The 13,069-nt window shown below is 43.1% G+C and overlaps 1 protein-coding gene across 4 annotated transcripts in view; it reads right to left on the bottom strand.

Moving 5' to 3' along the window:
* Positions 1-338: 338 nt before the first annotated feature.
* Positions 339-13,069, bottom strand: part of SENP1 (SUMO specific peptidase 1) — a 56,550-nt gene continuing 43,819 nt past the window's right edge. For all 4 annotated transcript variants that reach the window (XM_070789202.1, XM_070789203.1, XM_070789204.1 and 1 more), the window contains 5 exons: positions 10,198-10,401; positions 9,080-9,159; positions 8,177-8,261; positions 7,565-7,660; positions 339-6,602 (listed from right to left, as the gene is read on the bottom strand). In XM_070789202.1, the coding sequence (XP_070645303.1) occupies positions 6,540-6,602; positions 7,565-7,660; positions 8,177-8,261; positions 9,080-9,159; positions 10,198-10,401 (528 nt within the window). In that variant the 3' untranslated portion in view covers positions 339-6,539. The remainder of the gene's footprint in view (positions 6,603-7,564; positions 7,661-8,176; positions 8,262-9,079; positions 9,160-10,197; positions 10,402-13,069) is intronic.

Raw genomic sequence — 13,069 nt, 5'->3', positions numbered from 1 at the left:
GGGATGATGGAGGAAGTAGGGGAGTGATTCAAGGAGAAGGATGTCTGGGGACAAGCCCTCTAGCTATAGGAAGCTACAAGAAGAACCACCATGAGAGAGTAGCAAGGTGGGTTTGTTAGACAAACACCAAGGAGGCCGTGCAGCCTGTGTGGTAGGGGAAGCTGTAGGAGAGGTGGCGAGCTGAACACGCAGGCTTCATGAGCCGTGGCAGGCAGAGATAAATTGGCTGGTGACAGGCTGATGGGAAATGGGGCACAGGTGTACAAGGAAGCGAAACTTTTTTCTGGGGTTCAGAAGAGCATCTGGTACAAACACTATATATAAAATGAACAAGGTACTACTACCTAGCACAGGGCATTTAATATCTTGTCATAAATTACAATGGAAAAGAGTTTGAAAAATAAAAAATAAAAAGAGCATCTGGAACACAAGTTCATTAAGGAATGTGACTCCCATTCCCACTTCCTTTTTTAACTTTTTGCAGTGCCCAAGACCAATCCCAGCACCTGCTGGCAGAGGCTGACTGACCACTGTCAGGCCCAGGTCCCCACTGTGACGGAGTCTTCTCCCTATGTAGACCCAGGTAATCATCAGCTATCTTTAACCACACTGGGGAATCAGAAAACAAGAGTGGCTTGAAGGTTTTTCTTTTCTCACTCCAGTCATTTTTATATGGCTGAAAAATTTTAACCATGTCGGAAAACTGTTAGAACTCAAGAATGCCCTGAAGATGACAAGGGACTCTTTTAACTCAACGCAGATAAAACTATTTCTTGGTGGGAGGTGGCAGAGAGGGAGGGAACTTATGTATACCTATGGCTGATTCATGTTGATGTATGGCAGAAACCCACACTACATTGTAAAGCAATTATCCTTCAGTTAAAAATAAATTAAAACAAAACTAAAAAGAAAAAACTGTTTCCCCAGGATAGTGGAAGACTTTGTGGATGTTGGTGGATTCTTGTTTTATTCTTTGGAGCGTGAGTTTAACAGGTAGAGTAGTGGAAGCACTTCCTGCAGGTTGGGTTGTGAGGAGAAAGAGGTGTGGGAGGGGGCAGTGAGACAAGGGACACTGTTGGCAGGGTGGGTTGGAAGTCCCAACTGGTGTGCTTGGCTCAGGAGGGCTCTCTTGCCAACTGCACAGACAGGTCTGGTTTTAAAAAGTGCCAGGGAGCCACAGATTTGCATGTTATTTGTGTTTCAGGCTTCAATTCCAGGTACGTGGAATGAAATGAATGAATGAACAGTATTCAGACTCCTGGTTAAGGGGTGGACTCGGGAATCCAGACCACACTGAGGATCCAATCACTGGTCCAACTTGGATCAGGAGACACACAGACACAGACAGAGACAGAACAAACAGTCAAAGAGACAGAGAGACAGTCAGAGAGACAAACACCATCGAGTTCTTTTTACCAGGGAGTTTCCAGTCAAAGCAAGAAAACGAAATCTACAGAACTTATTTTCAATAAATCAGCCCATAAAAACTTGGGACAGAGTCACACATGGATAGTCAGATTAAGGCAACATCATCTTTGACCTCTCTCCACATCTGCCCTCCATCATCTACACCCAGCTTCAAACTGGACCATATGCCTGTGTCTGCCTTCTTGATAATGTCCACTGCTTGGTACCTGCCTGGTTTTCTAAATTAGGTTCTAAGGTTCTTGAGGATGGGTGGCTTTTATTTCCTTGGTCAAACCATCTCTTTACTCCACGCTTCAGGGCCCCCCAAGCCTAGTGCTTTAAACACAGGCCTATTTAAACACCTAGCATAAGGGGCTCCCCAGAAGTGGATGAGGCAGATGCCCTCCAGGAACTTAGCTCCGGCCAACAGACAAGACACAGGCAGCATGTGAAAACAGTCCATTTAAGGGACAAGGCTAACAGGAGGGGATCCACAGTCCACGATGGATGTACTGGAAATAAAAAGATGGAAAAACTGTATATAATAGAAAGATGTGTGGTTAGGGAAAAAATACTTGATTAGCTTCCTGGCAGAGACTGAGACCCTGAAGGATATGCTGAACTGCTGAGGAAGTGGGTTTTGTTAAGTGTGGAGTGAGGCATTAGGTTTGGGGCACAGAAGAGGTACAGCCTCACTGCAGGCTTCTGTGAATGGACCTTCTTCCCTGACTCTGCAATGTTGTCTAAGTAAATGTTTAGTCAGTTGCCCCTACTCCTCCCTAGCAGGCCAGAGAAGCAACTGGAACTCCTGGCTTGAAGGAAAAGCATCAAATTATTCACCTGCCTTCAACAGTTACACATTCTCAGGCCATTTGATGTAAAGGACAGATTACAATACACATGCCACATGGAGTTTTACTGTTTGCTGATTCTAAGGGCTGTGGCTGTCCAGGTAAGAGATTTTAAGATAAAGTGATCAGGGAAGGTTTCAAGGAGGCAGGCTTTGGGTGTGTGCGCTTTGAGTGTGTGGAAACAGTGAGTATAAACTCGTAAGGGGTGCTCTGGACTCCCTGTGCACCTCTCACCACACGCTTTCCTTTCCCAGCACCAAAGTTCTGAGGATGGAACCGGACTCTCCAGAAGTCAAGCGGTTGATGGTTACCCCTCAGTTTAGAATGGAGAAAAGTCAGCAGCTACAAACTGTCCCATTAGGGAGGACTGACCTGGGCCTTACCTCTAAGATTAAGCCAGTGCTAATACTGGCCTTAAATTTGACTTTGGCATTATGGGCCTCAATATCATTTAAGAATCTTAGACCTTGACAAGACCCTGGACATCCGGTCCGACCGCTCCCAGTTGGAATTACCCCACCTATGACAGGCCAGAGCAGCAGCCTGCACAAACATTTCAAGGCTTATCCTCCAGCTCAAAGTCCCTTAGTTTCACATTTCTCTCTCACATGGATGTCTAAGCACTCCCTTCTCTTAGTGTTGACCAGCATGACCCAACTCACCTCATGTTACATCTCTCCCTGCCTCCACAGCTGGGTATAGGAATTATGGGCTCTTAAAAGACTACTGTTAGAATTCAGCAAGGCAAAATTGGCCTGGGCTGTTAGGAAAGATACTGGGCTGAGCCCTACTCATCCCTTCCCAAATGTTAGGATGAATTTGAAGCTATGGAGATTTTTCCTGGGCAGAGAAATATGGCCACTTGGCCAGCTCAGCAGTAGTCTGTCAACAGGGCCCAGTAGTCTTACACATCCTTTTTTGATGCTCTTGGGTATGTGAGCCCCCAGGATGAAAGCATCATATTCCACCCTCTCCTCCCCCACTACCTTAGCCCATCCAGGTGGAACAAGGGAGAAGACAAAGCCCAAGTATCAGCTGTCTCTTACTCCGGGTCAAGACATTCAAGAGCTGGAGGGATGGCATGGGAGAAGGACCAGAGGCTGAAACATTACAAACACTGGGGCTCTGAAGTGAACACTCTTGACTACCCACTGGAGCCTTTCATGGGCCACATAAAACCAGGTGCTGATGGACAGACTATGTAATATAGTTGCTGGCAGTGCTTTTCCAGGTTTCCTGTTTCTATCCCAGAACTTTGGGGCTAATATTATTAGAGGTAGTGGGTAGAAGATGCTACGGCAATTACAGGGGCTAAACAAGAAAGAAGTTGACACCATAGAGAAGGATGAAGCACCTCATATATACAGAGGAGTTAATTTTCACAGCTGCCAGGTCAGATGACAAAGTACTCTTGCATTCAACCCTAAACAGGGCTCCAGGAAGCAACAGTGGGTCTCAGGGGGCCCAGTGACAAATGGGATGGAACTAGTCTTGAACCATGTATTCATTCTCAAATGCGCAGGAATGGTCTTTCTCCATAAAGGGTCCAGGAGTGATCGGTGAGACTGTTTCTACTGAAGGTTATGTATCTGGCATCTAGAGCTTGTCATCCATCACTGTTCCTTTTTTTAGAGGAGGTAGGTAATTATGGGGCTTCCCTGGTGGCTCAGTGGTAAAGAACCTGCCCGCCAATGCAGAAGACACAGGTTCAATCCCTGGGTGGGAAGATCCCCTGGAGGAGGAAATTGGCAACCCACTCCAGTATTCTTGCCTGGGAAATCCGCTGGACAGAGGAGCCTGTGCAGTCCATGGGGTTGCAGAGTTGAACATGACTCAGCAAGGGAATAATGACAAACAACAAGGTAATTATGAGCACTGGGCACAGGAGAGAGGGGAAGACTGGAGAAAAGGAAAGTCATAGGCTTTAGTTTAAAGCAGGTTAAACAAGATGCTGATAACATGCCCTTGGCCATGGAAGGCAGGAACATCACATTCCTCCACCCTCCCACCCCAGTCATCAAGGCCCACCCTTAAAACGAAGAAGAAAGTTTCCAGATGCTAGTTCTGCTCTTCTTGGGCAGCTCTCTGGAAAGAATGGCCCCCACTACTGGTTCCCACTCTGGACCCAGTCTGTGTCTCAGCCTGGCCCACTCATGGGGTGGTCTCAGGATCACTAACTTCACCTTGTATAAAACTATATTGGTCAGAAAGCGGGGCCAAATTCAGACAGGCTTAACAATTCCTTATATATTTTTCAAAGTGCTTTTGTTGCATGTTTCATTTTCTGCTATACATGGCAATAAATATTTGTTGCTTTGGTCTGTACAAAAAGTCTGTGAGAAGGTAAGACAGATGTTATCTAAATGGACAAACAATAAATACAGAGAACTATCTTGTTCTGAGTTCCCCAGACAATAGCAAATGTGCCTGAAAAACTCAGGTCTTTTGATTCATGGTCCAAAATCTATACCATATTGCCACCTTTCAAGTTGTCACTTCAATACATTAAGTACCAAGAATCAATGTACAGGAGTCCCACAATGAGCCTGCATGCCATAGCTTTCTGAGAGAATGTGAAAAGTCCCAGCAACTTATATGTAGAAAGCTATTTATTACCTACAGAAAACACCAAAAAAAAAAAAAAAAGGAAAAAAAGGGAGGAAAAAAAAATGAAGAAAGAAAAAAAAAGAAAACAAACAAAAGGTGGTCTTCCCCTCAAAGGCAGGCAGTATGAAAAAGGTAGGACATCTAGTTGCTGGAGTGGAAAGAGTAACATTCAGTTAACAATGGAATATTTAAAAAAAATAGTTTTCTTTTCAAATTGTAACCTGTGGTAACACATAGAAAAATGTACTAAACAAGCTTGATATAAAACAGAGTAAAATTTTCAAATAAGCCCAGGGAGAAAGCACAATGTTGGAAAGGATGAGGTACAAGGGAAGAGAAGAAAAGATCTCATACAAAACTACCTATTACAATACAGAAAAAAGTATAAAATGTTCCTATTTTGGAACTTAGGTACAAAATGACACTGGCATTGGATCATTTCACTATCTAGCCTGAGGAGCGCTCAAAAGGTGGGGGAGATGCTACAAGGAACAAAAAGAATAGCAGTTTTTCAATCTCAAGTTGATCAGTCCAAATTCCACCCGTTTTCCATTTGAAAATCTTGTCTTCCTCTGTAACCTCTACCCCAAGCCAAAATTCATCCAGGCCTCAAAATACTCTTAGGAAGTCCACAAACACCCTACACATAGGGGCTGGGATCTGTGTATGCTGGAGCTAAATTTGGAAAATGGTAATAAATCTACAGGCTAAAATGGTGAACACATTCAGCCTTAAAAAAAAAAAAAAAAAAAAGCATATCCCTGTGAAATATATATATATATTAAATTCTCTGTGGTTAGAAACATATTTAAACTAGCTAGCCACAGACCAAACTAGACCTGCATTCATCCAAAGCTGGAATTTTATGCTAAAGACTGAGGTCCTTCTTCTTCTTGGTCAGAAGTAGGTAGCAGTAAAAGTGGCGCCTTTGTTACTCCACTAAACCACTCCCTGGGTGGGTCTTCCCCATATCATGTGTTGTGAGCACATGCAAACCACTGCTTTTAAGGAAAGGACTGCCTGGGACTTTGGGGTCCACCCAGGGCTCACATGTGGTGCCTCAGGAGGGGAAGAAGCTACAGATAAAACAGCCTTGTACAGAAGCAGATGGACTTCACAAGGGGCATGTAAAAAGGACAAGTCCTGGAGGACAGCCTTATGCAGGTGCCCCAAAGTCCAGTTTACAGTCACTATCCTGGTGACACATTTTGAAAATCCTGTGTGTATGTACGTGTGCGTGTATATGCTGGTGGTTTTCATCCCTACGTTTTTACCCACATCCATTCCTACCTCTTAGTAAGGCCTAACAACAAGAGTTTATACGAAACCAAGAGTCCTTCCAAGCTTCTCTCAGGCCCCTAATTAAGAGACTGAGTGAGGCTGGAGCCCTTTGAAAACAAGATGGCAGAACTGAAGAAGTAAAAAGCAGTCTCTCTCTTCAGATTAGGGATGTCCCTCACCCCTTTCACAGCACCAAAGTTTCTTTGCAAAAATAGTATCTGAGATACAAAAGGAAAGGCAGATGTGCTTGTGAGTGCATCTCTCCAGGGCCTGGTCCAGGATCAAGGACTTTACAAGAAGAGAGGGTTGGGAGCAGCTGTCTCCAAGGTCTCTGGCTGTAGACAACAAAGAGCTGGTCCCCAACAAGTCCATGTCTGCTAACTGAGATGGTCTTCACAAGAGCTTTCGGTGGAGGATTTCCCAGACCATCCGCTTCCGGAAGTAGGGCATGTGTTGCTGTAGGGACACAGAGATACCTTTATTTTCATTTCTTGCGTGCAGACCTAACACTCCTTTCCTTCTTGAGGTTTTCACCTAAAATAGTCTCAGCTGCATTTTTGGTCTTTCAAATTGCTCATTCTTCATTACGTGTGATTTTTTTTTTCCTAATGCTTTTTCCGATTACTATTGCTATTGCTACTTTTCATTGTTGTAAACCTAGGAGTTTAATTAGGCATCACCAGGAATCCCCAGGCTATCCTCAAATGTCTCCAAGAATTTTAAGAATGGTGTCTAAAAAAGTCCTCTGTGTTGAACTTTTAAGAGGATATGAAATCTGAGGCTTGAAGATCAAAACTCATTTTGCCCCCAAATTAAATGAACTTCAAGAGTCAGCTCAACCCAAGGGCTGCGGTGGAAAATCTAGTATAAAGTCATTACTTTAAACAGAAGCAAAGGGTTAAGTGGAGGACACCAAATAAACTATAATCTCTAGCCTCAATTCACTTTGGTTTCCAAAGGACCACGTGGACAGAAATTAACAATCACAAACTCTAAGGAAGACTGATCAGCTGCATAAAGCGAGGGGAAGAGGGCAGCATAACAAACTACACTAGATCAAGGTGTGGCCTGTTCCAAAACTTCATTGCTACCAAAAAAAGGGAAACTGAGGAAACCTGCTCTGGTCCCAGTTTTCTGCTTCTTACAGGATTTGGGGTAGGCGGCGTATATGAGCAGAGAAGAAGGCTCTCCTATTGGCCGGGATTCCTTAACTACAATATATGATGTATCGTGACCCAGGATGTGGCCTATCATTATCCTTCCTTTTCCTACGGCGTAGCACAGGTAGCAACCACCCCAGGTTATGAGCCACAGAATGAAGCAGAGCCCCCTAAGTGGAGCAAATGGAGAGAACAACATCTATCAGGCAGCCCGGACACAGGGTGGTCACAGAGCCCCCTCCCGAAGGCTTGGCGTACCTGTGTGAAGTTGATTGGTCTGTCTTTGGTAATACAGTCAGCATATTTGCAGGCAAACATGCCACAGTCGCTTCCATTCATCTGCTGTGGAATTTCCTAAAAGGCAAAAAATAACAAAAAGGTGACATCTTTCCAAGCTTCCTTCCTTCTTATTCAATTATAAATAAGAACCAAAGGATATAAATTTTCCAGGTTTCCCTGAATTCTAAAGAGATGGTCCTGGTCCCCCACTCAGAACAACATAGGCTCAGAGAGCAAAAAAATTCAGCATCTCAGTCCAGCCTGTGTACTTCATGTTTATCACACAGGAGACTATCTGAGATTTCTATGATACCCAAGGGTGTAAAAGCTGGTCCCTCCCACAAGGGCCAACCAGTCTGCAAACATTTTCTCCCATAGATGAAAGTTTAGCAAAATAGCTGGGCATTTAGAAAACCTAGTTCTTCATAAGAAATGTATTATTGATTTTCCCACAGATAGCTTACTCTACTCTATCTTCCCTGGCTGAGGTCAGGCCAGACACTTAGAAGGATGCCAGGGCCCAAGCAGTATACTCCTTTTCTAACCAATACTCTAATCTCAGGATTTCCATCTCACCAAGATGAAATGTACCTGGCTTTTCTTGCTGAAGAGCTGCCAGCCATTGGCGTCAAACTCTTTTCTTTTCTTGTCAATGCTTTCTTGCTTCAGATATTGCCTAAGGTATTGGGAGAGAATGAGATGAGCTTGGGGAGCTGCCACTGCAAAAATGGGGCTGACAATCCTCAGGAAGAATTTTCTTCTGCCCTGTCTAAGGAAAACAGTATATATTGCTGGACAGGGAATCTTTAGAACTCCCACAATTCATGCCCACTCTGTCAGCTCCAGAGAAGCAAGACCTCTGCCTTCAATACCCAGGGTCCTTCTTCCTACTGTCCCCACTGAGGAACGAGTTTTGATCTTTTCCTTGGTTTATATGGTCCTTTAGAATTCAATCTAATGGAAGGAAAATGTTTCTCTAGCAATGCTGAGGTATATATTTATTTATAGTCTTGATTCTTTTGTATAAAAATTCAATCCAAATCAATTAATCCACCTCATGGAACCCACTCCCTCCTGGCCACAGACGTTTTAGAAAGAGAAACAGGTGGAATGTAAACCAGATTTGCATTCTGGTTCCTAGTTGAGCCATTAACTAGTAGGACCTGAGCAAATCAAAGTCATCTCTGTGGGTCTTGGTTCCTTTATCTGAAAAATTAGGAGGTTGGGATAAATGACTTCTAAGTAGTTTCTGTATCTATATGTCTATATCCACTCTTTATTTTCATGCACTGGGACAGTAATTATGCCCATCAGGATGTATTTTTGGTATTATTATATTATTATTAAACTTTACTTAGATGGAAAATATCCATCTTAATCAATATGAACATTTCCTTTATTAACCACTCCATTGAAGGTATCAGAGAATTGAGTTCAACAGCTAGAAAAACATATATCCAACACCAAACTCTTCGTCTTCAACTCCCTACTTACATGAGGATTCTGCAGGCTTCATTGTTTATCCCACCCATAGAGTCGTAATAGGTAATATTCTTCTTTCTAAAGTCCACAACCTGGGAATAAAAAAAATTCTCTGTGTTTATGAACTGAAGAAAATCTCAGCTTTTCCCTTCCCTGGAACTTGGAACCTTCTGCCAGATTTCCTATGAAATCATGACAAGTTTGATGGATACTTAGCATTATACCATGCTTCATCTGCAGAGGAAAGAAGAACAGGGTGATTATTTACTCAGAACTATGCTGGGGGCTGACTAAGTGGCCCAGTAATTGCCCTGAAACCTTTTTCTAGTTTTCAGGGTCTCCATTTCCAACGGAGGCAACAGTGAAGACACGATGTGCTCTTCAGAGAATGTAAACTAAGTGAGATCATTTTCACACATTTTCAGAAAGATGGTAAAAGATTCTAGGTTTTGTTTCTTGGAGAATTTCCTTTTGACTTAATACTTTTCAAATATAATTCAAGACACGCTTTAACTTGTATACTTTTATTAATATATTAAGCTAATGTATCCATGTTCTCAGAGTCATGTTTGTGTTAGTTGCTCAGTCATGTCTGACTCTTTGCAGCCCCACAGACTGTAGCCTGCCAGGCTCTGCTGTCCATGGAATTCTCCAGGCAAGAATACTGGAGTGTGTAGCCATTCCCTTCTCTAGGGGATCTTCCTTACCCAGGGATCAAACCTGGGTCTCCCGCATTACAGGCAGATTCCTTACTGTCTGAGCTACCAGGGAAGCCATAATAAATTATCAAGTATGCAAGGCAAATCATGATTAGGCAGAAAATAATGGTCACAGAATCTGAGTTGGCAGCATCATTAAGAAATCACTTTTTCTCCCCATGTGTTCCTTGCCTTTAGGTTGCTTTGACTATAACTCCATTTTTAAGTATTTCCAGAAAAGAAAATTTCAGAGCTTTTTTCAAAGTCTAAGTATCTCCCACTCTTGACAGGGAGTTTGCTAATCTATCCAATTTTTAGATAATTAAATGCTACTCTTTCAATCATCTATGTAGAACTAGTATTCATTGCTCTCTGTGTATTCTATTATATAGACTTCTTTCGAATTTTATCAGTAATAAAAGAGGCACTCACAGCAAGACACCAGTGCACTCCTAGGTGAATAGGCACCAAAAGAATGTCAACAGAAAAGACATCCACTTTCTTTGTCCAACGTTTCACTGCTTGATAACCAGCCGTTTTTAACTTAGTGAAAAAAAAGGTATTAAATGCATGTACACTTGGCAATCCCTTCTCTTTACTTCGCTCCATCAGCATATTCATGTAGAAATTGATGATCTGTGGAAAGAAAGTATATGTATTAAATTAGATACTCCAGCCTTTTAAAACAGTTGTGTTGTAAGAAGGAAACACAGTTGCTATACTGCACAGCATAGGCTAGTTCCCTAATCAATTCAGTTATGACCTCAACACCCAACGGCCTAATATCCCTATATCAAATTCTGATTAGAAAAGAGGGGGCCAAGGTGGTTATAAACAGTGAAAACATAAAAGGCTGATACACATATATATGGTTCAGGATACATATGGAAAGATGTTGGCCAGACGTGTAGAAGGCTGAAGATTAGGTTAAAAAAACTGGAAAATGAGGAGGAAGAAGTACTACAAGATCAGAGTCAGAAAAAAGGAAAGGAAGGAGTATGTGCAGGTATACATTACAAGCAGGAGTTCAGCAAGGCAAACATTAGCAGTTCCTTTAGTCTGCTGGGACTGTGCAGGCAACTTAAACTCTGAGCTCAGAGTCTAGTGTTAATAAAAACTAAGATTAGTAGTTCAATCCTTCTATGTAGGTCTCCTGATTTTGCACAAAGACAGAAAACTCTGCCCCATGACTTAAGACTGTATTTTCAGCCTAACAAGTTACTTAGCAGAAGCAAACTGTTTTGGTCTCAAGTAGAACTGAGTGACAGAATAAACCATCAACTATATTGGAACAACATCTCTAAACTTGTAGTAGCTTGGCAACAACACCTTTATCCAGGCAGACATGGATATACTATAACCTACATTACGTAAGACCTGAAAGTAAAACCACAAACATGAAGAGTCAAGTTTTCTCCTAGAATCTATAAGGCTAGCTGCCTTATATTTGTTGATTCCACTTATTTCTTCAATATCAAGTATGAGTGAAAGAAATTAAAACGCTTGACATGGGAGATATGTTAATGAAACGATGTGTTCTCTAATAGTGACTACATTGTCCACAGTTCCTTTAGGTCTAGGACTTCTTGGTATTAAAGCCTCAAAGTTACTGTGCCGGAAGTTACTGCATACTTATGTGGCCAGCTGAGGTCAGGCCAGTGTCTGTCAACTGCAAGGAATGAATGGGCTAACTGATCCAAAGCTTGGAAATATGACTAAGAAAACAGGCACATTTTTCAGAATGCTTTTTGGGGAATGGGAAAACACCCCCGTCCTTTGACAAATATTTACACACTAAGATGCCAGAGCGGTGAGCTACTGCCCAACAGTAGGCAACTACATACTGGGTATGTAGCCAGGAACACACTGGAGCGTGGTCTAGACTGGAGAAAGGGCCTACAGATGAGGATGCCTAGGTAGCTGCAGGGAAACCACATTCACCAAGAAGTAGCACTCTGAGGGTGGTGGGAAGGAAAGTCAGGACCGGAGAAAGACACTGTTCTTCCTGCACTGAAGACAGAGCAATAGGCTCAGGTGGCGGCTGATTCTCTCCCTAGTGTGATGCCCAATAGGTAACTAGAGCTCAGTTACCTATTTATCATATTAAAACAATGATAATGAATTAGGACACAATTAGGATTGTAGGTTTCTCCAATTCAGGTTTTTAATCTCACTCTATCCTTGAGGTTAATGGTGCTAAAGGATGCTTGTAGGCTTGTGAAGGCAGCTAGGAATGCAGGAGGATCTACCTGCTCAGCAAGCACAGATGTCTTGGCTATAATCTACATCCTCCTGTGAGAGAAAATTAGCAAAAAGGGATTGATTCCTCTGGTATTCTATCCCATGACATTTACCCATGCCATGAGGCGAAACCCTTCAATTCAAGGGGTGAAGCAAACAGGCAGACAACCTGTCAATCACTATAAGCCAAACCCTCCATGGGGGCAGACAAGTTAAATATTGCAACAGGCAATAAGGACTTAAGATGGAGGTGGAAGGAACAAGAGAGATAAGGACAGCCAAGCACATGAAATGGAGAAGGCAATGGCACCCCACTCCAGTACTCTTGCTTGGAAATTCCCATGGACAGAGGAGCCTGGTAGGCTGCAGTCCAGGGGGTCGCTAAGAGTCGGACACGACTGAGTGACTTCACTTTCACTTTTCATTTTCATGCATTGGAGAAGGAAATGGCAACACTCCAGTGTTCTTGCCTGGAGAATCCCAGGGACGGGGGAGCCTGGTGGGCTGCCATCTATGGGGTCAGACAGAGTCAGACATGACTGAAGCGACTTAGCAGCAGCAAGCACGTGAAAGCCACAGTGATATATCTCCCCCAGGTGCCCATCAGAGGGGTATATCTGGGATCATTACCCTGAAGTGAAAAGGGTGACATAAATGAGCGTCATGCTACATACGACTATCCTGTTTTTCAGGGGGAAAGAGTGCCAGAAACCAATTAAGCTCAGCTGCACTTACACAGCCTGAGTTGTTTGGTTTCTTATGTTACTTTGTTATTTTGACAGAGTGGACCTATAAAGTTAAAGACCAAGCCAGTTGAACAGGAACAGAGACCTAGTGATCAGGGCACCACACTGAGAACCCCTCTTCTCTGCTTTACTTCTCCCTCCCACCAAGGTTTCTCCACTGTGAGGGAAATGGCCTCCTCCAAAGTCAGCTCATTACTTAGCTCTAGGGAGTGATCTGGGCTCTTTTTCATTTGCCCTGCATCCTAGGAGGAGGGGACTTGGTGGCCTCACTGTTCCCTCCTATTAGCTGAGGATGTGTAATCTGACATCTGAAGCAG

Source organism: Bos indicus, chromosome 5 (assembly GCF_029378745.1).
Source record: "Bos indicus isolate NIAB-ARS_2022 breed Sahiwal x Tharparkar chromosome 5, NIAB-ARS_B.indTharparkar_mat_pri_1.0, whole genome shotgun sequence".
NCBI lineage: Eukaryota > Metazoa > Chordata > Mammalia > Artiodactyla > Bovidae > Bos > Bos indicus.
Note: the sequence above shows the minus strand (reverse complement) of the source record. Positions and strands in the feature narration are given on the sequence as shown.